Source organism: Nicotiana tabacum, chromosome 6 (assembly GCF_000715075.1).
Source record: "Nicotiana tabacum cultivar K326 chromosome 6, ASM71507v2, whole genome shotgun sequence".
NCBI classification, from domain to species: Eukaryota; Viridiplantae; Streptophyta; class Magnoliopsida; order Solanales; family Solanaceae; genus Nicotiana; species Nicotiana tabacum.
Window position 1 is genome coordinate 139,951,432 of NC_134085.1, and position 27,338 is coordinate 139,978,769.

At 36.7% G+C, this 27,338-nt stretch overlaps 1 protein-coding gene and 1 pseudogene across 1 annotated transcript; both read right to left on the reverse strand.

The window, feature by feature from the left end:
* Positions 1-10,130: 10,130 nt before the first annotated feature.
* LOC107761478 (putative pentatricopeptide repeat-containing protein At3g49142) lies at positions 10,131-19,126 on the reverse strand (annotated as a pseudogene).
* Positions 19,127-22,823: 3,697 nt separating this feature from the next.
* LOC107770621 (uncharacterized) lies at positions 22,824-27,108 on the reverse strand. The gene is made up of 3 exons (XM_016589947.2): positions 24,603-27,108; positions 24,294-24,485; positions 22,824-23,561 (listed from the first exon to the last, which is right to left on the reverse strand). The coding sequence occupies exons 1-3, from the start codon at positions 26,759-26,761 to the stop codon at positions 23,018-23,020; spliced, it is 2,895 nt and encodes a 964-aa protein (XP_016445433.2). The 5' UTR covers positions 26,762-27,108; the 3' UTR covers positions 22,824-23,017.
* Between the last annotated feature and the right edge of the window lie 230 nt (positions 27,109-27,338).

The following is a 27,338-nucleotide window of genomic DNA, read 5'->3' on the forward strand; positions in this document are numbered from 1 at the left end:
CCACCTTTGTCAGCATATCAGCAGGATTCTCTGTAGTATGAATTTTCTTCACCGTGACTCCACCTTTTTCTATGACTTCTCGTACGAAATGATACCGAACATCAATGTGCTTCGTCCTTGCATGATAAACTTGGTTCTTCGCTAATTGAATAGCACTTTGACTATCACAAAAAATTGTGATACCTTTTTGTTCAACACCAAGCTCCTTTAGCAATCCTTGAAGCCAAATTGCCTCTTTCACAGCATCTGTAATAGCCATGTACTCTGCCTCTGTTGTAGACAAAGCAACTGTTGACTGCAAAGTAGACTTCCAACTAACTGGTGCCTTTGCAAAAGTAAACACATAACCAGTAGTTGATCTTCGTTTGTCCATATCACCCACAAAATCTGAGTCACAATATCCAACTACAGACTGATTGTCTTCCTGCTCAAAAACTAACCCGACATCTACAGTATTATGAATATACCGTAGAATCCACTTCACAGCTTGCCAATGCTCCTTCCCTGGATTGTGCATATATCTGCTAATAACTCCAACAGCTTGTGAAATGTCAGGCCTTGTGCAAACCATTGCATACATCAAGCTACCAACAACATTTGTGTATGGTACCTTTGACATATACTCTCGTTCAGCTTCATCCATTGGCGACATAGTAGTACTTAGCTTAAAATGGGAAGCAAGTGGAGTACTAACTGGCTTAGTCTTGTCATCTATGCCAAAACGTTGAAGTACTCTCTTCAAATATTCCTTTTGAGATAAACAGAGTTTCTTTGAACGTCTATCTCTAATTATCTCCATGCCAAGAATTTTCTTTGCCTCACCCAAATCCTTCATCTCGAACTCCTTCTTCAGTTGAATCTTCAACTTATCAATTTCTTCCAAATTCTTGGAAGCTATCAACATATCATCAACATATAGGAGAAGATATACAAAGGAACCATCTTTAAGCTTGTGCAAATACACACAATGATCGTATTTGCTTCTCTTGTACCCTTGCCGCAACATAAACTCGTCAAATCGCTTGTACCATTGTCTAGAAGATTGTTTCAATCCGTACAACGATTTTTCAAGTTTGCACACCATATTTTCTTTTCCAGCAACTTTGAATCCTTCTGGCTGAGTCATGTAGATTTCCTCCTCCAAGTTTCCATGTAAAAACGCAGTTTTTACATCCATTTGAACTAGTTCCAAATCCAATTGTGCTACCAAAGCCAACATAATTCTAATGGAGGAATGTTTTACAACTGGAGAAAACACTTCATTGTAATCAATTCCCTCCTTTTGAGCATATCCTTTGGCCACCAATCTTGCTTTGTAGCGAACATCTAATTGGTTAGGAAATCCTTCTTTCTTTGCAAATACCCATTTGCACCCAATTGCTTTCTTTCCCTTCGGGAGATTGGCCAATCTCCATGTATGATTCTGATGAAGGGACTGTATTTCATCATTCATGGCAATCCTCCACTTATCTTCTTCTGAACTTTGGACAGCGTCTTTGTAAGTAGTAGGAACATCATCAGCTACAATTGAGGTTGCACAAGCAACCGTCTCTATGAGACGAACAGGTTTCGTTATTGTTCTTTTTGGCCTGCTGGTTGCTATTGATTCAAGTTGTTGTTGAGATTCCTGAGTTGGAATCTCCTCTACTGGCTCTCCTTCCAGAGGGTAATCTTCATTTGTTTCCTCCTCTGCTTCTTGTGTAGGAAAAATAAATTTTCCCTCAAACTCCACCTGCTTAGAAGCACCTTCATTTTGTTTGGTATCTTTTGTTACCTTATTTACCATAGCAAATTCATCAAAGGTAACATCTCTGCTGAACATTACTTTCTTTGTCATAGGACACCATAAGCGATATCCTTTGACTCCAGAAGTAATTCCCATAAAAATAGCCTTCTTTGCCCTTGGATCCAATTTTGACTCCGTCACATGATAATATGTAGTTGAGCCAAACACGTGCAAAGAGTTATAATCTACAGCAGGTTTTCCGTACCATTTTTCAAATGGTGTTTTGCCATCAATAGCAGCAGATGGTAGACGATTAATGAGGTGGCATGCATATGTAATTGCCTCAGCCCAAAATTCTTTGCCCAAGCCAGCATTGGACAACATACACCGTACCTTCTCCAGCAAGGTCCGGTTCATACGTTCTGCCACTCCATTCTGTTGTGGTGTATGTCTAACAGTGAAGTGTCGGATGATGCCATCATTTTCACAGACCTTATTGAAATGATCATTTTTGTATTCACCTCCATTGTCTGTGCGAATACACTTGATTCTCCTGCCTGTCTGATTCTCCACCATCATCTTCCATTTGAGAAAAATTCTCAACACTTCATCTTTGCTCTTCATTGTATACACCCATACTCTTCGGGAAAAATCATCAACAAAGGTTACAAAATAGTGCTTCCCACCCAATGAAGGTGTTTTGGAAGGACCCCAAACATCAGAGTGTACATAATCCAAAATGCCTTTAGTATTATGGATCGCTGTACCAAATTTAACCCTTGTCTGTTTCCCTTTAACACAATGCTCACAAAACTCCAAGTTGCAAGCCTTTACTCCTTTTAACAATCCTTGATCTGATAGAGTTTTCAAGGATTTTCCTCCAGCATGTCCCAAGCGCATGTGCCATAGCTTGGTTGCTTCTGCCTCTTTGTCGTCACTGGATGTTACTGTCGCTGTCCCAATAACTGTACTGCCACGATAGCGGTACATATTATTATTCTTCCGATTAGCCTTCATTACCACTAGTGCACCGGAGCATACTCTCATCACTCCATTTTCTGCAATGATTTTGAACCCTTTTGATTCTAGGGCTCCCACAGAGATGAGATTCTTCTTCAAATCCGGTACATATCGAACATCTATCAATGTTCTGATCATTCCATCATGGTTCCTTAATCGTATTGAACCAATGTCATATGAGGTAAGAGGGCTGTTATCCGCTGTATGGATGACTCCATATTCTCCTTCTTGAAATTCCACGAACCAGTCCCTATTGGGACACATATGATAGCTACAAGCCGAGTCCATCAACCATATGTCTGATGATGTTGATGACTCTGTTGTAACTAATGAGAAGTCTGAATCATCACAATCAGCTACATTTGAATCCATAATAGCCTTTCCATTGTTATGTTTGGCCTTATTCTTCAACTTCGGACAGTCTTTCTTCCAGTGCCCTTTTTCTCGACAAAAGGCACATTCATCTTTGCTGGGTCTGGATCTTGACTTGGATCTTCCCTTCTTTGTCCTCGTTTGATTTTGAGGACGACCCCTCACAAACAGTGCTTCTCCTTCTCCGCCCTTCTGTTTTTCTCGCTTTCTTTGTTCATAGCTGTACAAAGCTGAACAAACTTCTCTGAGAGAAATTTCGTCATTTCCATGGAGTAGAGTAGTTTCAAGGTGCTCGTACTCATCAGGAAGTGACGCCAACAACATTAAGGCCAAGTCACCATCATCATAAGTTGTATCCATATTTTGCAAATCTGTGACCAACTTATTGAAACTGGTGATATGTTCATTCATCGTGGTACCAGGAACATAGGTGAAGTGAAACAGTCTCTTCTTCATGTACAATTTATTTTGACTGTTTTTCTTCAAAAATTTATCCTCCAGTGCTTTCCATAATTTACTTGCAGAAGTTTCCTTTGTGTATGGATATTTCTGCTCTCTAGTAAGGTAGGATCGAATGGTACCGCAAGCAACACGGTTGATAATTCTCCAATCTTCTTCTCCAATAACATCTGGTTTCTTTTCTTCAATGGCCAGATCTAGCCCTTGTTGAAAAAGGACATCTAGAACCTCGCCTTGCCACATCCCAAAATGTCCGGACCCGTCAAATATTTCGACCGCAAATTTCGCATTTGACACAATTCTTGTCATAAGCGAAGATGCCAATGATGGCGTATTGTTGACACTTGATGTAGATTCTTCTTGTTTATTGTCCCCCATATTTGACACAAATATTATTTAATAGCTGACGACACAAATCAAGATTATTTCCTTTCTGATGTAGAAGATCAGACTAAGCTGCAACTACAGAGCATACTCAGACAGAACCTTGACTCAGTTACCAAGATAAATCTTTTCTGATGTGGAAGATCAGACTATGCTGCAACCACAGAGCATACTAAGACAGTACCTTGGCTCTGATACCAATTGTTGCGGAAGCCAAATGTATATAGTGTGAATAAGTCACAACTACTATACCAAAAATTATGACAGCCACCAAATAATAAATAAGATAATAAAGCAACAATAAAGGGAACACCAGAATTTACGAGGTTCAGCTAATTTTGCCTACTCCTCGGACACAACCAATATTTTATTTCACTCCAAAATACAAGTGAAATAATACTAAAGAGAGAAGATACAAATGCCTTAAACAGAAGAGAAGGCAAATGAGAGGTGTGTCTCAATCCTAAACATTAGGCCTTCTTTTATAGGGGAAAAATCCCCTCCAAACTTAACTCCCAACCAATGTGGGACTTTGGCATTTTGCCAAACTTCAACAGAGTTGACATGGGTATTGAAAGTTGTGGTGCTTTTAAAACTTCTCCTGCAATGGGAAAATTCAATTCCTGTTATCAAGAAAAGTATTAACAAGATCAGACTTCTGAAGAGACATTCCAGTGGGGTGAAAAAAGTATAGAAATTGTATGGTTAAGAATTATTGAAAGGCACAACTTTAGAACCAATCATTTCAACAAACTAGGTTGCAAGCAGTTGTCAAGATGCTCAAAATTAACTCGATGCCTTAATATATTTCTTGTTTTATGATGGTGGTGTCCGATCCAGCTTGCGCGCTTTAATTTGTTGTATATGTCGTCATAAATTTGTATACAGATAAACATATAAATATGACCATTACTACATCCACAGACTACACTACTCAACTAATCTTTCACCAATGCTAGACAGTGAAATATAACAAAAATAAAAGCCGAATACATCGACAGCCCCATAAACTTGCCAGTATATTTCCTTTAGAAACTCGTACTAAGAAATGTTCCAATTAAGCACCGAAACCCATCACAAAGTATGCCTATTAGACAATTCCCACTCAAACGTTATAAAGTGCAGCAAGAATTTCTGGATTACTTTATGTAATATTGACTGTTTTTTGGTTTCTTGACTTGTTGGAACAAATTAATGTTGGTACTAATCTATATAATGTTGGACAAACTGTTTGTTGGGTGTGCAAACAAAGTACCACATAGGTAGCTGAAAAGATTGGAAATCTACATATAATTAGGTGCATGGATCTCTTGATAGTGTGAGGTCCTTTTGGGAAATCCATACGAGTTTGGCCCAGAGCGGACAATATCACACCATGTTAAGAGTATCATTGGGCTGGCTTAGCCCAACAATTGGTATAAAAGCCCAGGTTTGGCGGGACGAGTATGAAGATTGCAGAGTGATGACATGGGGCTCGGTTTTCTTCCCCTCACGAGCTTAGAGATGCACATAGACAAGAAGAAGCTAGTTGTAATGGGTTCAGGTGCTTAATTGAACCAGGCTTTAGTTCGAGTGTCCAAATGAAATATACTGCCAAATTTAAAGGGCTTTCAATATATTCTGCAAAAAATAAAACTGAAAGAGAGAACGGTTTCAAGAGACCAGGGAACCGTTACTTGGTGCTCTACTCAGCATAAGATATAGTAATAAAAGATGAGACCAAGCCAAAGAAAAGAAAATGAAAGAACCAAAAGCCGGCAAACTAGAGTAAACAAAAAGTTGAAGACGGTAAAAAGGACTAACCAAAATAGCAGAAGGTGGATGACAAAAACGCTGCGAGTCTTGGAAATGCCACCAACAGAAAACAATATAATCCTTAAAACCCACAAGTAATGTCGTTCATCTTTAAAACTCAGAGCTAGTAATAAGACAGAGGAAAAGATGAAAGGGCGGGTGATTATTTTGGATGGCATAGTACTACACTTTTGGTTGGCCTTAGTAACTAAACATCTATTACCAACAAAAAAAAAAAAAAAAATAAATAAACTAAGCTTTAAAAGATCCCCCTTTTTGTCTTATAATCATCACTTAGGTGTTACGTCAAACACCTAGGAGGTAATAAAAACAATCAATCCGTTTCATAAGCCCAAGTCAAAAAATGAATTGTATAGTGGATCATAATTTGCGGTTTACTCAACATGCAACAACACAAACGCCTTGGCGTATAGGGACAAACTCCATTAGTTCTATTGAATGAGTTGACCAAAGAATACATATTTTATGTTACGTTCACAGATGCTCTGTTGTCCTAATATCTTTATTTCCTCTGCGCGAACTTTTCCACTAATCCAGTTTTTGCAAAGACAGTTCACGCTAATTTAGCGCTGTGATGAACAACACAAGGCATTATATGTGAGTTTTTGACCAATATTGTCCCTTATCTTTGAGGATAGGCTTATTTTGGTCTCTTAAATATAACTTTGTGCATATTTAGTCCCTTAAGTATGCTAAAGTGGAGCATCATTAGTTTCACTGACAAAATGTGTTCAAAAACTAACGGTGTTAACCAACTCTGATTCATGAAACAAATCTCCGCTCTAAAGCAAAACTTTTTCTCTCCTTTTATTGGATAACATAAATTATCATTTTAATTCCTCATTTTTAAATAATGTCTTCTAAAATTTTGATTTTAAAAATGTATAATATTTGTATATTATTTTGTATATATATACATTTTGTATGTTAATATACAAAAATTATACAAATTTTATATACTTTTTCGGCTACCAGATATAAATAGTTTCTGGCGCCGGCTAAAAATGAGAATACAATCTCGTTATTCGTTTGCTTTAATAGTATGCCTGGAAGTGATCTTGGCAACTCTATTTTTTTCAAATTTTAACTTTATTTTTTTTTTTTGGAAAAATCAACCAAAATTTTTAAAAGTAAAAGTTTTTGCATTAAAGTCTTAAATTCATCAACTCTGTACTATTAGTGGATGTTGGTTTATAAAATATTTTCGATAAGTAAATTAAAAAGACGGTGAGTACCGAAACTGACCCCGTAATTGATTTTGGACAGATTCTGCCAGTGAGACTAAATGTGCTCCACTTTAGCATACTTAAAGGATTAAATATGCTCAGGTTATATTTGAGGGACCTAAATAGACCTACTCTCAAAGATAAGGGATAATATTGGTCAAAAACTCCGTTGTGTATGGTCATCTTATTCAAGAAGAAAATTAGTTACTGTGTTTTGAAAATACACTCTTTTTTGGGATGCTCGTGATAATTAATGTCCGAATTCTCCGAATAATTTCTATTCTCTACATAATTTAGCTTGTAAAAAGATTAAATAAAAGTACGAAAGGATATAACACCTAAAGTTATGGTCAAACACATTAGTTACTTTGTTTTGAAAATACACCATTTTGGGATGCTATGAGTAGTGGTTCTCTTTTCTTATCCAACACCCTCATTATATATAGTAGCTTAAACAAGCAAGGGAAAGAAAAAATTAGCTTATTTTTCCCTCTTTCCACTTAGCTTCTTTACCCCCGGAACTGAGAAAGAAAATAAGAACCAATTCAAATAATAAGTGGGCGTTTGGACATAAGAATTGTAAAATTTCAAAAAAAAAAAAAAGAATTCAAGTGAAAATGGTATTTGAAAATTAGAGTTGTGTTTGGACATGAATATAATTTTGGGTTATTTTTGAAGTTTTGTGAGTGATCTGAGTGAAAAATTTGAAAAACAGTTTTTTGGAATTTTTCAAATTTTCGAAAAATTCTTTTTAAAATGCATTTTCAAGTGAAAATTATATTGGAATTTTATGACCAAATCTAATTTCGCAAAAAAAAAGTGAAAAAATTCCAAACGAGCTCTAAACAGAGTGATTGTTTTCAATTATGATGGCACAGGAATCAATAGTAGTAGTCCTATATTGTAATTCATGATTCATGAACTAAGTAATGAAGTGAAGCACTAGAGTTATTCAAGCAACTCTAATGAGTAACGTTTCGCATGAGTTATTTTTGAAGGGATCTGTTGAGAGAAATGTCAAGTTTAAATTTCATAGTCATTTATAGGAAACATTGTTCACTTTCATAAGTCCCCCGGCTGAAGCTCATCCGCTTGTATTGCTTTTTTGTCGTACAGTTACAAAATTGATAAGAGCAAGAATTTTAGGCTAGTTTTCACACTGTTTGTAGACAATTATTCATATGGTCAGATGTCTAGGGTTATTTCTTTTGCTTGTTTAAGCTTTTCTGGAGAAGTCATGTTTACTGTTTTCATTGATATTTTGCATTACACAGGTTTGCCGATGCAGCATTGAAGTTTTCTTCTTCAATCTTTTCATTTTCGGGGAACTCATTCAAATTGGTTGACAGCAAATTAAAAGTGGTTCTATATAGGGTCTAGTAAAGATCAGGAAGGCTTTGGATTTGCCTCCATCCGAGGACAAAGAAAAAGCTTCTACCAAACGTAAGTGTTTCTTTATTTGTTTGATTCCACCCTCTTGTCCCAGTATTACTAGTTATGGAATTGCTTGTCTCTTTAATAGCGACTGAAAAAATTACTATGGCTGATTAGTTATTAATAGTAGCATATCTGTGTAATGTGATGGCAGGCCAGGAACACGTGTTTTAGCCGCATTTTACACTCCAATTACTACACTTTGAGCGTGTTTGAACTTAAATAATGGTGATTTGCACTTATTATGTGTTTTATGATTTGTAGGAGATGATTCCGAGTTAACAAGTTGTTCTGGAGTTAAATCGAATAATTTAGAGCTTTGAAATCTGAGTAAAATCCCAAGGAACTAAACAGGATCGCATTCGGGGCTCGTGGACCGGCGTTGCATACGAAAGTTGGAAGAAAGCGCAAGGGTTAGAGCAAAATGTACTAGTGTGTCGCATAAGTTGTGGCATGGAGCAACGCATTAATACAAAAGTTCGTCAAAAATTTGAGAAGTTTAGAGACTTGTAGTTTTTGGGTCCGACAAAAAAATACACTAGTGCGACGCATAGCGCATGGCATAGTGCGATGCATTAGTACAAAAGTTTGTCAGATAAGCTAAGTTTAGAGAGTTTACAACCGAGTAAAATGCACTAATGCGACGCACCATGCGCTGTGCGACGCATGAAGTGTAAAATGTTTGCAAGTTTTCCCACTTCAGCTCAAAGAGAGTAGTTTCGTCCGGGTTCGTTCCTACTTTATATAAATACACTGGAAATACGTTTTTTGAAGGGACTTTTGACCTACGGAAGATTGGAAGAGCATTGGAGACTCAAAGCACAAGGAATCATCATTCTTTCCTCAACTCAACACCCGAGTTTGGATTGATTCATGTTTTATTATTATTCAACTTTATTTGTGAATAATTTCTCCATGAATATGGAGTAGTTTACCTTAAGGTTTGACGGATATGGTGTTTTGATTGATATTTGTGGGTTTCAACTCTAGTTCTTTGCTTGAATTCGTTTATGGAGCTTTGAATTGATTGCAACTTTATTCACCAGTTTATTTAATCGAAAGAGGAATATTCTGGTGATTATCTTTGCATTATTTTGTTTGGTTTAATTTAGTGATTATTTTAAGTAATCGAAAGAGCTTGTTGAATTGTTGATTAAATCAAATTAGGAAAATGTTCAAGAGATATTTTCCTGAATATTAATCCATTAATGCATGCTTGCATATGTTCACAGTGCTTATATTAGTTCGCCTCGTAAAGTTAAGATTTAATCGAGAGAGAAGTCTTGACTACACATTTGAACTAATCATCGAGTGAATTCGTGAGAATCATTAGAATTTAGAGTGAATTGAACTAGAGTTGGATCCCAAATAGCTATCTTGCACCTATCCTGTCATGACCCATTATTTCTCTCGTTGATATCTCGGTGTTGCTCAACTCTTGTCTTTCTGTTATCAATTGTTAATTATTTTAGTTTCAAAGTTAATTTTAGTTATTAATTATCCCAATCAAAGCGTTAATCATCCTGAATAGTGTTAAGCTAGAAATTACTGGAGCATTGTTTAAATCCAATCCATGTAGAGACGATAATTAAATTATACTCTCTTTGGCTAGAGAGCATCAATTTCGTATTGTGTTTTGCGCTCTTCGTAATGACATCCTGAAAATTATTTTTTTGGGAAAGAAGGAATAACAAGAATCTTAGTGGAAAATATACGTCTGTAAACATACATCCGATGACCAATGCATACAGAATCAAAAAGACTGGCAAAAGGTACAGTTAATTCGAGCACTACCTCCCAAGCCTTCCAAGTTGCTCAGTAATTCATATAATAGAACTTGTGGCACTAGCTCCTGTGATTTTCTTGCTAATACGAATGCCCCACGTTGATTGGTTTATGTTATCCCGGAATTCCTTATCTTGATTAATTTCACATGCTCATGAAAAATATATTGAAATCAAGATCTCCACTGCCCTAATGGTGGCTTGTTGGGGCATCTATAGCAGTTCAAAGTACATGGACAATATAGGCCAGGCAAAAGGAGATGGTGCAAACATTCATTTAGCTTCAATGAGATTCCGCTAAGTGATAATGAGACCAATACTCCTTGACAAGTTGCCTGAAATGCAAACCATCTTGCTTCATCAGTAGTTCATTATACTCCACTAGTTTCCCTGTATTCTCAACCAAAGTTAAAGTAATTAGAGCTAATACATACTGGGATTAACAAGTCTGAAAGTATTAGCATAGTCGTGTTTAAAAGTAAACAAACAGGTCCTGCCATCACTATGACCAGAACCAGCACATAATCCATTACAGTGGGTATCCTATGGGCAACTGTAATTACAGCACTGTTAGCAAATTCTGTCCTGATTATTTCTGCAATACCATATCAGTTGCATTGTCAATCGATGCAGTTGCTTCGTCAAAAAACAAAAGCTTGCTTTTCCTCAAAAGATCACGTCCCAAACAGAACAAGTGCCGCTTCCCAGTTTGATCCATCTTCCACAACTGAAACGACTCTACAATGGTTAAACAGAAACCCAAGTACAATTGTTCTCCCTCGCATTAGGGCGGACAATTTTCAGATCATAAATGTCATGATTATATTGCTTGAGCAAAGAGGGTACTTCGCAGGGGCACCTCATCAAAACGCTTACAAGCACTTAGAAGGAATTTGTGCATGCTTGATAGGAAAGTAAGCAAACCAATGTGTCCGAAGATTCTTTGAGGTTGTTCCCTTTCACTAAGGGGAAAAACCTTCTTGGTTGGAGCATTTACCAAATTACTCTATCCACACTTGGGATAAGTTAGCAGTGGAATTCATCACCAAGTTCTTTTCCCCCGGACATGCAGCAACGTTGAGGGATGAGAATTTGGCTTTCAAGCAAGAACCAAACGAGCCACTACATGATATTTGGGAGCATTATAGAACCATGGTGAAGGAATGTCCTAAAAATGACATGACCGAGAATATGTTACAACAAAACTTCTATTGTGGAATCAATATAACCAATCAATGTGTGGTGGACTAATTGGCCGGGGGAGCTCATGACTACTTCATGTCCAGAAGCTTGTGCAATACTTGATGAAATGACAGAAACATCATCAGCTTGGCAGTCCCGAGAAAATGTGCCTCAAGCAGATTCTAATATGATTCATCTTCACAAGGAGTTACAAGATCATGATCGAGCCATTGCCAGTTGACTACCACTATGACTCAACTTTTCAAAGCTCCACTCAACAAACTCAAGCTCCAAAACAAGTTCATGCATCAACTTCAAGATGAGATATATTCACAAGATGACGGGTGCTACAATCAAACGGGTCCTGATTAAGAGCAAAATGAGTAAGTGCAATTTGTGAGCAACTATCAAGGTTAAAGAGGTACTTTCCAAGAGTCTAATCAAGGACAATGGAGGCCTAATAATAATCAAGGCAACTGAAACAACAACAATCAAGGCAACTGCGAGAACAACAATTAGTTGTTGTTCCCCCAACTGCCTTGATTGTTGTTGTTCCAATTGCCCTGATTATTATTAGGTCTCCATTGTCCTTGATTAGACCCTAAGAAAAGTACCTCTTTGACCTTGATAGTTGCTCACAAATTGTACTTTCTCGTTTTGCTCTTGATAAGGACCCTCTTGATTCTAGCACCCATCTTGTGAATACATCTCATCTTGAGGTTTATATTGATTACCCTTGGCCCTTTGTTTAGATCCCAAAATATGAACACCTTCCATTGCATGACTTGATTCGGAGCTTGAGTTTGTTGGACCTGAGCTTTGGAAAGTTGAGTCATAATGGTAGTCAACTCGGCAAATGGCTTGACCCTTGCAATTCCTTGTGAAGACGAATCATATTAGGATCTCCTTGAGGAACATTTGCACGGTATTGCCAAGCGGATGATATTTCCGCCATCTTATCAAGTATTGCACAAGCTTCTGAATAGGGTGTAGTCATGAAGTTTTCCCCGGCCAATTGGTTCACCATACATTGATTGGTTGTATTGATGCCACGATAGAAGGTGTGCTGTAACATATTCTCGGTCATGTCATTGTTAGGACATTCCTTCACCATAGTTATATAACTCTACCAAATCTCATGTAGTGGCTCGTTTGGTTCTTACTTGAAAGCCAAAATCGCATCCCTCAACATTGCTATAGGTCCGGGTGAAAAGAACTTGGCAATGAATTTTGCCACTAACTTATCTCAAGTGTGGATAGAGTGATTTGGTAAACGCTCCAACGAATCACAAGCTTTTCACCTTAGTGAAAAGGGGAAGAGCCTCAACCTCAAAGCATCTTGGACACATTGGTTTGCTTACTTCCCCAACAAGAATTCAGAAATCCCTTCAAGTGCTTGTAAGCGTTTTGATGAGATGCCCCGATGAAGCTCAAGCAATGTGAGCATGACATTTGTGATTTAAAAAGTGATCACCCTAATGCGGGGAGGAACAATTGCACTTGCATATCCTTCATGTTGTACGGCATGTTGTTGATCTGGTTTTGGTGGTAGTGGAGGAGGTGTTGGCAGTGGAGGAGGTGTTGTAGGTACATTTTGGGCTTTCCCTCTACCACGTCAGTTTCCTTGAACCGGCAACGCTTCATCACCTACACATCTTCCTCAATAGCTCCAAGAGGCAAATCACCAACTTCATGGTTACCTGCCCTGCCATTAGTAACCTACAACAAGCACACACAAATTAAAGTATTACGAAAAAAAAAAGATAAAAACTCAAGAAAACACACAATAACAAAGTAGTACAAGAACGTCGTACTCCCCAGCAGCCGCCAACATTGATGACATCCAATCATATACTTCTAACTGAAGTGCAGACGGTCGTTAGAAATAATAAACCCAGCTAGGTTGGAATTGAATCCCACATGGAATCCCACATGGAATAGGTGTGCTAAGGTGTTCAAATGTGTGTAAACTTGATAATTCTTAAAGTAATTTTCAAACAAAAAAGTGGATGATCAATTACATCTAAAATTACTACTAAGACTAAGCTAGGAATTTTATCGAGCACATAAAATGCAAGTAAAAATGATTTTGTTTTCTAGTAAGAGAAGGACCGGGTTGTAACCTCAATATGATATAATTAGTTCATGGGTATACTTAACTTGCCTAAATACTTTGGATTAGTTATTATGGTCCAATTGCTAGCTACCCACTAGAATTTTCTAACTCTAGCAAGCTTATCTCTAAAGAGTTCTTCCAAACCAAAGGAATGCATTAAACCCCAATTTATAATGACCCAAGTAAAAATCTCCTTATTCCTAATATGATTTCATTAATCAAGCTTCATTAATTCTTTAATAATTTCAAATCCTTGTTACTTGTTAATTACCCGGTCCAATTTCCACCTTTCCAAGCAAGAAATAGATAATAAAGGACTCAATCTAGTATTTACAACCACCAAATTAATATTAAAACATGCAAACAATTGGATAATCACAACCCAAGTAATAATAAACAAGATATCAAACACCCATTCACCTTAATGCCATAAGAGTTTACAACCCTAGCTATAAAAGCTTAGTTACTCATGCTAAAGATAAAAAACTATAGGTTCAAATGAATAGATAAACATGATTCGAAACAAAATAAGTGAGAAAATTCAAGCGCAACGATGGAGATCCTCAAATCATTCCAAAAGAGCTAAAGGCTGCGGTAGAATATTAGAATATTCAAAGGAATGAAAGATGACCTACGAAAATCAGCTAAGAATCTATCGTCTGAAACCTGTGACAAAATCGCCCTGTGGTCACAATCGTGGAACCGATTGATGATCATCTCCACGTTTTGCTTTAATACTTTAGTTGTAGGTTAAGCTTCAGGTGACTTCATGGCCTTGTTCGTGGAGCCAATGATGTTCGTGGAGCCACTGATGCTTGTGGCCTGGTTCGTGGGCTGAATCGTGGAGCCGAGCAAAACTTGCACAAATTTTTCCAGACTTAGTCATTTTCTCCACACTTTTGAACTCTGTGATTGCCTCCGTGGAGCCAATTTCTCTGCACTTTTCAACCTTCAAATTCTTCACCAAATTCCATCTCTTTTCATCATTTTTTATCAAATCCTTCATCAACTATTTCATTTAAGCTCAAATACCTGAGACAAACCAAATTAAGTTAGTTCAGGCTATTAAATCTTACTTAAAGAACCTTAAAACCCAAGAAAAAAGTATGAATAAGTTGGCAAAATGGCAACTTATCAATTGTCACCTCTTTATCAAGAATAGCCGCAACAAGTGACATAACATCAAAAATTCCAGCAAAGACTAAGGCAAAAATTGACAAGAGGCTCAAAGGGGTTTCCGAAATATGGTTTTCCCGAAGGCTTGCGGTTAAACTTACTGATAACCATGTAATCCATGAAACAAGGTCAGTAACAACCAATGCGGTGGTAACGTACTATTGGGTTTTTTCACCTGGTCTCCAAGCACCCAAATGAATAAGGACAAATACAGTATTCCCAGGAAACCATTGAAAATAGCAAAAGTCAACTGCAAACGTGAGAACCCAGAAAAGCAAGCAGGAATACTGGTGTATTTCGAGGATGTCTAAGAAACCAGTGTGCATGGGAACAGCAGCAGGAGTATAACATCAAAACAATTGATCAACGCATGATTGATGTAGGATGAAGGTTGAGCTGTGGATACCCAATCAATACTGCAAGGTTTTCCATTTTCATTCGAGCAATCTGATGCCCCACAAAATGCAGCCCGAATGTCCTGCATCTCCTTCTCCAATTTCTAAGCCCTGAAATGAAATTTCAGTCGAAAGATTTAGACTTCATTTATATGCAATGGTAATCCATGCAATGGGCAAATTCAACTCCTTGTATCAAGAACGTATTAACAAGGCCAGCCTTGTGAAGAGACATTCCAGTGAAAGAAGAAGAAAATAATGAGAAAGAAATTGTATGGACAAGAATTATTGAAATGCAAAGCTTTAGAATGTTTCAGAAACTAGGTTGCTAGCAGTAATCAAAATGTTCAAAATGAACTTGATGCACCTTAATATGTTATTTATGTAGTCATAAATGTGAATGCAGATAAAGATGACGCCTACAACATCCACATTACGCAACTATCTTCAATGAAATACCTTTTCTTTTCGTCAATGCTAGACAGTGAAAGATAACGAAAATAAAACTGGAAGAGAGAACAGTTCCAAGAGACCAGGGAACTGTTACTAGGTGCTTTTTCACTTCATTAATAAGATACTCGAAAATTCACCATACATGAACAACTGAAATACGCATACACCTATGTACCTCCAGGCAGAGTCACCAATAATCGCTACATGAGCAAACTCCATTCTGAAAGTGATCATAGCGATTTGTATCCCTAACAACAATCAGACGTTGCATGATCTTGGAGATAAGCTTGGCAGAAATGTGGCAATCTCCACTTACACATAGAGTCTTAGTAATTCTAATAGAAGTACCTGGGGCGGAATTCATAATTGCAAAGGCAATAGCAAGCTTCTCATTATGAACTACTAGATGATTTTCTTTATCTTCCTCCTCAACGTCGTGAACGGCAGCATCTATTTCTGGAACATATCCTTCCTCTTTCATCTTGCCTATTAGTATGTCTAACTCTTCATAGATCTCCTTTGATTGTGTATGAGACGTGTCACCAGCAAGAAAGGTGTGCACCAAGTGATTGAGCTCAACATTGCTGACACCGGGCATTTTCTTAATCCCTCTAGCGTTCATGATTGACCTAATAGTCGTCATATCTTGCCATCTTCCAGCCTTCACATAAATATTTGATAGCAACACATAATAACCAGACTGCTTTGGGGACAATCCAAAAAGATTGTCTGCAGCTACAAGACCAATGTCCATATCATTGTGCAACCGACAGGCACCCCCAAAATTCTCTCATAGGCCTCATTTATGCATCCAGGTCCTTTAAAATCAACCATGCAAGCATAATGTTCTAACCTCGGCACAATCTTGTACTTGTCTATCATTAGCCTGTAATAGTACTCTCCTTCTTGTAGCAATCCTGCATGGCTGCAATCGGAAAGAACGGAAACAAAAGCAATAGAATCAGGTTGAAGACCATACTCCAACATTTTTGAAAACAAAGCCGAAACTTCATCCCGGCCTTGGCCACTCTTACCATAAGCAGATATCAAGGAAGTCCATGACACAACATCCCGAAACTTCATCCCCCTCAGACATTTTCCTTGCCTCTGTCAAACATCCGCACCTGACATACATATCAACTAAGTAGTTCTCAAGAGATAAATTTGGCCTAAGACCTTTTCTCTCAACAGATTCATGAATCCTCCTTCCCAACGATGCAGCTGAAAGGTCCACACAAGCAGGAAGAATGGTAACAAAAGTTATAACGTCAGGCTCTATTCCACAAGTTATTTTGGAGATAGAGCTCAACCACCTCATTACGCATAGAATTCTTGACATATATAGTTATCATCACATTCCATGGAACCAAATCCTTTTTATCCATATTCATCATTCATGAAAATATCTTTGTCGAACGAGACATTCTCAATGATGGTATTACTAACAGCAGGTAAAAGGCTAGAAATGGTTCCCATGTTTGGTTCCATACCTAGAAAGTTCATTTCCTTACAAACCTCTAAAGCATCATCAAACCTTCCATTTTGAGCATATCCAGCAACCATTGAGTTCCAAGAAACAACGTCCTGTTTGGGCATTTCATTAAGAACCTGACGAGCCTCCTAAAGCAACCGCTTTAGGCCCCATATTTGTGGGGGCTCCATTTTTTGTTACACCTAATAGATTATGTATAAGTTTAAAAAAGAGTTTTGTAAAGTGAAATTTTTTGATTTCTTTCTAACAAATATAGAGAAGAAGGATTTGCAATTGCTATGATTTCTACCAAGGAAATTGCACTTGAAATGGATATCAAACCCGAATTTCGTAAGAAATGTGTGATATATATGAAGTGACAATTTGATGCGAATGTTGATAATGAAATCTCAAAATCTTTCGAAGAGTCCTTTAGAGTTGATTATTTTTCTACATAATAGACAAGGCTATTTTTTCACTTCAAAATAGATTTGAACAATTCGAAGCATATAAAAATATTTTTGGTTTTCTATTTGGCAGTAAAAGTTAAGATCACTAGATGTTGGAAATTTAAAAAAAATATTGCCTTAACTTGAATGTTCTTTAAAGCATAATAATCAATTCGATATTGATAGTTTAGATTCTGAATTAAAAGTATTAAGGAAAATAGTACAATTAGAAGATAAAAGTTTAGTTGATACACTTAATCAAATAAAAAGATTTAATTCTTTTCCAAATGCCTAAATTGCTTATGAAATAATGTTCATAACTCAAGTTACTGTCGCTTGAAAGAAGTTTTCAAAATTAAAATTGATAAAATTTTACCTAAGAACAATGCCACAAGAAAAGTTAAGTGGATTAGCTATATTGTCAATTGAGAAATACTTATTAGGATTTATTGATTATAAGAAAATTAAATAACTTTGTATCTAAAAAAAAGCAAAAAAAAAAATAGATTTCAAATAAATAATAATAAAAAAAAAATTAAAAAGTTAAAAATTCGTCGGTCGCCCCTGTTTGGGCATTTCATTAAGAACCTGATGAACCTCCACTAGATATCCACATTTCCTATACATAACCACAAGACAATTCCCAAAAAATAGGTTAGAATCGAGACCCCTCTTGCTAATAGTATCGTGAATCTGCAGCCCGGCCATCAAATTATTGGAGCCAAGACAAGCTTTAAGAACACAGGGAAATGTATAGTGATCAGGTCTAACATCTCGTTTAGACATATCATTATAAATAAAAATACCATCTTGATAGAACTTGTTATTCATATAGCTCCTGATCATGACATTATAAACTGCCACGTCCCTGTCAGGTATTTTGTCGAACAGTTGGCGAATCACATCGGGTTGGCCACAAGTGGCAAAAGCACGCATCAATTTGATGGCAAGAGACGTGTTGCAACATAGAACCGGATTGAGAATGATCTTGGAATGTAGTTTTTTCAGTGTTTTGATATCTGGGGGTCGGTCCAATATATGACTGGAGGAAACTTCGTCTAAATGGAAAGTGTAGCACTGCTGGGGGGGTTTTAGTGTGTGTATATATGGATTGGCAGTTTAATAAGGGAGGAAAAGGCAAAGGGGGCTTGCAATCGGTGACATGAAATATCAGAGTACAACTTTCTTGAAGATTGTTCACGTTCACATAGCTCAGTCATGGGGACTCCATGAATCCTGCATAGAATTGCTTTCTAGTTTAGAGTGGACGACTAAGGAAGAGAGGGAAACAGTTACATTTGGGCCCTATAAACTTTTCTCCCTCCATGAGAACATAAAGCTAGTTCCCATCAAAGAGATGACTGATGTTCTCACGGTTGAATGCGAAGCAGTTGATATTGCCAGAGGTACTTGGGTCAGAATGAAGAGAGGAAGAAATATTGAGGGAAATTTTGAAAGAAGAAACTAATTTATATTCCACCTGTATGTACTCCATGTCCTGAATAGAATGCCGGTTATATGTTATCAATGTTTAGTATTTAGAAGAAAAAAAATGTAAATTCTTTTTCCAAAATTAATTTTAAAATGTTTAATAAGATTAAGTGGGCGTTTGGACATAAGAATTGTAAAATTTCAAAAAAAAAAATCAAGGCAAAAATGGTAGTATTTGAAAATTAGAGTTGTGTTTGGACATTAATATAATTTGGGATTGTTTTTGAAGTTTTGTGATTGCTGAGTGAAAATTATTAAAAAATAATTTTTTAGAATTTTTTAAATTTTCAAAAAAAATTAAAGTTATCTTCAAATGAAAAAATTGGAAATTTTATGGCCGAAAAAAAGGTAAAAAAATTTCGGAAAAAATTGAAAAAAATCTTATGTCCAAACAGGCTCTAAATAAAATAAAAATACAATAGGATGTAAGACTTTGACGAAACAAGCGCTTGCCAGTTTGACAAAATAGTAGGGTATTAGTTACAGAAAAAGATATATTAGGTGTTTACAAAGTGGTCGTGTAAAAGGAAAATCAAAGGAAAGTATGTATTAAGTTTTTTGAAATCGTTAAGGGTCTGAATTGTCCTTCTACTATCATAAATAGGCCTTATTTACCTCTCGTTTAAGTTTTCTATTAAAAACATCCCTACAGTTATACATTAGGTTCATATTTACCCCTTACACGTTAAAAACACCCTCCCATCTCTTTAAAATCCACGTGGCATTATTGGACCAACTAACCCGGCCCCTTTTTTTTTAATTCAAACCCACCCCGATCCCAGCAACAGAGTAGCTACCGCCCTACTCTACATCTTTTCCCTCTTCTGTATAGCTAAATCCACAAATTAGTTTACAGAGTGTTCTAGTATCCTTTTTTCCTTGGCCAGCGAGCGAAAATTTCTCCATCTCCAAAGACAAGAGAACTAGTGCATATGCCTTATTCTTTTAGGTTGATAGTAGTGCTTATATTCCACACATACAAAAATGCAAGAAATTTGCTATTAAAGCAGAACTTGAACGTGTTTTTCTTTGTTGGATTTTTTATATTCCTATGCCATATAGTAAGCTATATTACCCTCCATGCTTAACTTTTAACATAATTACCTTCTATATACCTAATTACCATTTATGTACCATTTTAGGATTTTAATGGTATTAATTAGTCTCCTAATTTTACTCAACCGTATATTCTCACTCCCCCAAGTTTCTCTCTCCAAATCCCCACGATTTCCTCTTCAAACACCCACGATTTCCTCTTCTAAAACCAGCGAAAATCTGTAACCCCTCTACCATTGACAACCATTAAAAAGCTTTGAATTCTAATTTGGGTTTTCAAAAGACATTGTTTGTTTGGATTGGATGTTGTTGCAAAGAATTGAGAATTCTCTCTACGTCTCTTTCTATCTCGCAATCCCAAATTTCAGTAATATAAGAGGAAAGGAAAAGAGAGCATCAATTCCACCATTGACAGCCATTAAAAAGTTTTGAAGCTTTGAATTCAAATTTGGGTTTTCAAAAATAATTATTTGTTTGGATTGGGTGTTGTTGTAAATAATTGGGAATATGGTTTGGAGTTTATATCTTAATTTTGAGGGGTTTTGGTGAAGATTAGACTTGGTTTTGGCTGAGTTTCAGATTGAAACTCGTCGAAGAAGAAGAAGAAGAAGAAGAAGAAGAAGAAGAAGAAGAAGAAGAAGAAGAAGACATGACATACATTATATTGCAGAAATGTAGATAAATTGTAGAAAAATTATAGAGAAATTGTAGACTGTTGTTTATTTATTTTTGATCTTTGTGTTTTTGTGTTAAAAGTTTTGATGAGAGCTTGTTATTCCATTTCGTCTGTTTTGGAGCTAACTTGTGCAGAGGAGAAGATGTTTTTTAAGTTATATATATTGCTATACCTTTAAATTCAAGAAAGTATGGTTGTATTGTACTTAAAGAGGCGTGAATTTGTAGAATAGGTTGAATGTGAGGAATGAGCCAAATAAGACTCACAATGGCTTATTTTCTACATTTAATCTACAACAAAACTACATATCATTTGAAAAATTAATATGAAAATACATAATTTCAATGTTTCTACAAATTATGTACAAAATTTCTACAAACTGTTCATAACCGAATTTATCTTTATTTTCATGCATATTCGTCTGGAACACTAAAGTTACTTGATATGCCAACATCTCCGGTTATAGAGGAATACAACTTATTTACAATTTTCTACAACTTTCACACATTATTTTCACCCAGTGAAATACAACTACAATAACATAAAACTTACATACAAATTTTATACAAAATTTATACAATATGTCTTTTGTATATTTTGTATCTGATTTATACATAGTAAAAACAATTTTCATACAACTAATTATATATTATACAACTTATCTACAAATTATCTACAATTTTCGTACATTATTTCTACTCAGTTATATACAACTACAATATAATACCACTTAAATATAATTTTTATACAATGTTGTTCAACTTTCATACAATATGTAAATGAATAAAAGAAAAATAAACAAACAATAGTCTACAATTTTTCTATAATTTCTGCAATATAATGTATGTCATGTCTTCTTCTTCTTCGAGTTTCAATCCAAAATTCAGCCAAAACCAAGTCTAATCTTCACCAAAACTTCTCAAAATTGAGATATAAACTCCAAACCACATTTCCAATTATTTTCAGCAACACCTAATCCAAACAAATAGTGATTTTTGAAAACCCAAATTTGAATTCAAAGCTTCAAAGCTTTTTAATGGTTGTCAATGGTAGAATTGTTGCTTTCTTTTCCTTTGCTTTGTATTACTGAAATTTGGATATAATTGCGTTTGTTGCAGAAGAATTGTAGAAGATTTAGTCGTTTTTGATTTGTGAAATCAGAAAAAAGGTTGAAACATAGTGTATCGCAAAAACAGAGTATGGAAAATTTGAAACGAATCTGACAATAATTATGAATGTGCGTGATTTGTGTTGTAGAAGGTCTGGAAGAATATTTAATTCCCCAATTTTAGCGCGCCTAAATAAGGAAACCTATAGCTACAATGATTCCTTATTTAATAAATTGTCTATATTTTGTAGAAATACTATTACCATGGTGAGTAATATGCAAACTATGAACATATTTGGTACTATAGTTTCCTATATGGTATAGGAACGAAAATTTATCTTCTTTGTTTTCCCCATAAGCTGAAAAATAATGCTCACTTCTTTCGCTCAAAGCTCTGGTTTAGTAAAGAACAGAAGTTGTGGGTCTCTTATACAGAGTAAGTTACATTCCCACTAAAAAGTTCAAAACGTATAAGGCTGTAGTTTTGTTGCTGGGATCGGGGCGGGTCAGTTGGTCCAATAAGGGGATGCCACATGTATTTTAAAAGATGTGAGGGTATTTTTAACGTGTAAGGGATAAATATGAATCTTATGTATAATGGTAGGGATATTTTTGATAGAAAACTCAAACGAAGGATAAATAAGACCTATTTATGATAGTAATGGAGCAAATCAGACCTTTGAAATTAAACTATTTCTGGATGCTCTGAGTAGTCTCTCTCTAATGATGGTTTTGTTTTCCAGAACCCCTATTATTCTAGTAACTTAAACAAATAAGAGAGAAAATCATTTTACCTTGTTTTTCCTATTTCCACTTTAGCTTCTCTACTAAATCACTTCTTTTGTGGGTTTACCACATCAGATCGTATTATTACATGTTGAGTGAAAATATGCTTATCGACATCTTGCTGTATGTAAAATATGCCTATCCTCACCGTATGAAAGGAAACCAGTGATATTGCATTGCTAGCAGTTGCATTTTAGTTGGCTGTCAGCTATGACAACTAGCCCTGCTCAATTTCTACATTAAATGAGGAAAACCAGTTTTTGTTATTAACATTTTCCTGCCAGTGCAGGAAATGTTTTCTATATCTACAAAATTATTCAACAAAGTTAAATAACATGCTTCGCTTTTCCATCTAATTAGAGACAGCATGCTTCACTCGCTACAACAGTATTCCTCTAATGAGAGTCATAGCTACAATACTGGTGCAACTTGTCATCATCAATCCTGAAAGAGAGCCTTGGAAACAGAAGAAGAGCTCTGTTTTAGCTTTTCATCCTCTTCACCAGCATTTTGAGAGAATGACCAGTTTTTTCCACTCATTGGTGTCTCATATACTACACTTCCGTAACCTCTTTTCCTCTCCTTCCTCTTCAGTTCCTTCTGCTCTTCACACTTTGTTTTTACAACATTAAGCTGCTTCGGGGCCCAGACTCTTTGCAGATCTGGCATCCTTGTGAAAGATCCAAATCGTCGAGCCTTCTCTCTCCTATCACGAGCTTCACTTAACTTGCGGGCATGATCCCCAACTTTAATCCCTTGGGAGCTCTCACCAGCGTCTTCTGGTGGTTGGCAAGACTCATCCTCTGCTGATCGTGTGTAGTTGGCTTCAGCCGTTTCATATCTATCTTGTTTATCCCTCCAAGACTGATTACTGTCCTCGCTGTTGAATAGAAAGGACTGTTTTTCATCTTCATCACCAAATGGAAGTAGATCCATTTGTGTGTAGATTCTATTCACAACATCTTCGAGAATGTCCTTGTACCTGAATCATGTGAGGATTTCTAAGTTATATTTCAGGTAACAGTCCTACCAGGGCGCTGCATGAGTTTTCTTATATATGAAAAGCAAACAAGAGCCAGTTCTAACAATAACAGAGCGATTGGTTTAAACTCTGATGGCACAGACAATGAAACTTGTACACTGTAATTCATGAACTAGGTACTGAAGTTAAGCAATGGAGTTATCTGAGAAGTTCAGTGTAGCAGACTTTAGTTTTATAGTAAATGAAAAGCTGGCCATCTTGTAGTAAATTTACACTTAACATGGTTTTGCTTAAAACCAGACAGGAAAAATCCCTAATAGGTAAAGTAGGACTACAAAGTAGAAGACTAATTGAAGTTTCTTAAGAAGAATGAAGGTTCTAAAAATTAGAGAAGTTCATGAAACAGAATGCTAATGTAGTCAAATAACAGCTAGAGCACGATGATGATATCAAAATAATACTTTGATGGTCTATAGAGCTATAGTAGGTTTAATCTTAGAGAATTATTAACTTATCTTGATAGGATAAAGCAAGGAAACAAGGGGAAAAAATGATTGGGGTTGGTGAAATAAGATGATTGAGAGGACAAAAGGTGACCTACTTCTCATGGTGAATTCTTGTCAGGACAAACACCAAAAGGGAATACAGAAATGAAACTTGCCGTGAGACATGAATCAGATCGTCATAACTATAGAGAAAAACAACCTCTTTATTTCAAAGCAAAATATTTACCTTGTCCTAATATTGCGTTCAACATAATCATAGAGACTAACACGACCATGAATACCTCCTTCAACAAGGTATTGAATGATCTCTAAAAAGGAGCAGATCTCTTTAACAAGCTTCTGCTTCGACGACGACTTAATACTCTCAGAAAAGGTTGATCGAAGGATTTCCATCCGAAGCAATATCTGCAATTCAAATCTTATGCAAATTAAGGAAAATGCACTAAAGAACAATATTAATTCCTTTACTTGATAAAGCAGAATTTAAGGTGTAATAATTCTAAACTAGTGCTGAAAGAAACTAATGAAAGGATACTCTCGAACAATACTTTCTGAGGTTGAACTGAAATCAGATACTTCAGAGGAGGGATCCTCATGTTTCAGCTTCTCTTTCATTTGTTTGGGCTTTCTTAGCAAGAACTTCATAAGTTCAGGAAGGGCACTTTTGGCACATGAATCACTTGCTTTTGGAATTCGGGATTGGCCTCGTATAGTGTCATCTGTCTCATACTTCTTAGATAATGCATGTACTGATGACTTCACTAGTCGCTCTGCTAAAGTGTGCAAGTCTCTTCCAGATTGTAGGCCATGCTGGATTTTCATTGGTAGATTAGTGAAGAAGGCTTCTGCAGTTTCTGAGTATACCAGAGGTGCATCTCCCTCCAGCATGAGGGTTGAATCAGAGGGAAAATGTATAGAAAGTGGCTGTTCCGGCTGTATTTTACATGAATCTGCAGCTGTTAGCAAGCAGGTGCTAGACTTCTTGATCTGTTTCATCCAGCACTTCAAGAATTTCAGCTTCTTTGATTTCTCAATTTGTCTGGCAAAACAAAGCTCTACCAACTCAAAATCATTACACTCAAATGCTGCCTTGAGGAATGAACTCAAAGTCAAATCCCGGGTTGAAGACTTCTTATTCTTTTCTCTTTTCCCGACCCCTAGTGGTTCACAATTGGCAGATGCTGAAGACTTGGTTTGGGAGCCAATCAACCCCAGAGAGTCGTTGATTTCATTAGAGCTTCCACAGATCCTGTCATTCATCTGCTTTGAGTTTGATCCACAATTAGCTTCTTTTTTCATATTATGACCTTCCATGCTTGAAAGAAGAGCCAATTGCACTGTCAAAGGTCTGAGGACACCCGTTATTGTATTTCCATTGCTACTAGATAGAGTTACTAAAGCCCAATAGCTTTCTTTATACAAAAAACTGAGAAGAATTTTCCACATGACTGTGGAATTTCCTGGGGCATGCTGACCCTTCACTCCAAATAGTACATCAAGGACTCCATCAACGAAAGTATCGCTACAGTATTTACTTTTGCATCTGGTTGACTCCTGCACTAAAACATAACTAGACGAGCATCCTTCAATTTTTTCCCCTACATTGTACTTCTTCACAGCCTTGAGATGCATCGTTACTGAACCTTCACCAAGACAAGACCAAAACAATTCTTCTCGATCACACCCTTCATTTCGCTTGTCTCCAAAACCTAGTGTATTCAGAATATCTTCAGATCTAAGCCTGGGCAACGTCGTGAAATTGAGCAATTCGAGATCACAAAACTTGCATTCCAAAGGCTTCCCATTGACATCAAGGATCTCAAGATTCAGTTGTGCAGAACTTCTATCAGATGAACCAATGCTTTTCATAAAATCAAATGAAGCCCCAATTTCAGGATATATCAATCCAAATGGAATCAGAGCGGAACCTAAAACAATGGAATTAGTTGAACTAATCCCCCAACCCAAATTTCTAATTCCATTCTCCAACATGGACGACCATTCACCTTCATCAACAAATTCAACCTTCTCTCCCTCCTTTTTAAAATCTTTCAGGTCGATCCAACTAAAATGAATACTTCTATTATAGAAAGAGCTCCTCACAAGACCAAAAATTTCATTGAATTTGACCATAAAACCTTCGAAATCCTTACAAATTTCAGAATTCACATTCACATTCATATACTCAGCTACATTACTCAAGGATCTACAAATAGGCGAAAACAAAATAACCAAATTTCGAGATATCTTAGGAATCTCACCAGTTAACTTACCTGGAGGACTCTCAATTTCAGACTCCCAAGCATAATCATTAACTAGCTGGAGAAGAGAACCGGAAGTGTGACAAGCCCTAGGATAATTAGGCTCTAATTCGATTGGCAGCGAGAGGGAATTTAGGATTTCGGTGATGGAATTTAGGGTTTGAGACGGGTGGTTGAAAGCAATGGAAGCGACAGAGAGGTTCGGGAACAAGCGATTAACGGCAGAGGAGGAACGGAGAGGGGAAAGTGAGGAGAAGAAAAGTTTGAAAGCGAAAAGCGAGTTGGAGAGAGATGGGAAAGTGAGGAGGCGCGTGGAGGTCACGAGAATGGAGGTGAGGTAGTGGTTGCTAGGGTTTTGAAGAGTGAGAAGTGGGTACAGATCTATGAGGAGCACTATCCTTTGGGTTTTCGAGTAGTCTACAGGTTCCGCCATTGATGCAAATGCAGAGTACTGACTTGCGCTATGTGTCTATCACTAGCAAAGACGCCACGTGTTACAGTTTTAATTCTCCGGCGGAGTTAACACGAGCCGGGAAATTTTTCTGGCCCCACCGCCGATCTCTCTCTCCGTTGGGTTTTTGATTGCAGAGACGACAGTAGTCTAACATGCGCGGCAGGTATTCGAATGTTCGAGTGGAGTTAGAACATGCTCGAAAATGTTCTGGCGGGAAACGGAAGTGGCGGGAATTGTTTGGTTTTCAAAGAAAAGAAATGATTGCTAAATTGCGCAGCGATCTCAACCACGTGATGAGAAATATACCCATGTGACGGTCACGCCATCTCTAATATCCCATTACAGTATATTGATAATCGACGTGAAAATACGCAAAATTCTCATAAATTCTTATTGCTCGTTTGGCCAAGCTTCAAAAATCAGGACATTTGTATTTATACTCGCTTTTTATGTCACGTTTTAACTTATGTCCGCTTTGCAAAAAAAAATTACTAACGTATACGTTTTTTCGCATAACTTCAGTATACGGGGTTGAACTAGCAAAGACAATCACGCA

Coding starts and splice junctions, on each gene's coding strand:
- LOC107770621 (XM_016589947.2), bottom strand. CDS start 26,761: ATGGCGGAACCTGTAGACTACTCGAAAACCCAAAGGATAGTGCTCCTC. Junction 24,486..24,602: donor TCAGAAAGTATTGTTCGAGA/GTATCCTTTCAT, acceptor AATTTGCATAAG/ATTTGAATTGCAGATATTGC. Junction 23,562..24,293: donor GAACGCAATATTAGGACAAG/GTAAATATTTTG, acceptor CACATGATTCAG/GTACAAGGACATTCTCGAAG.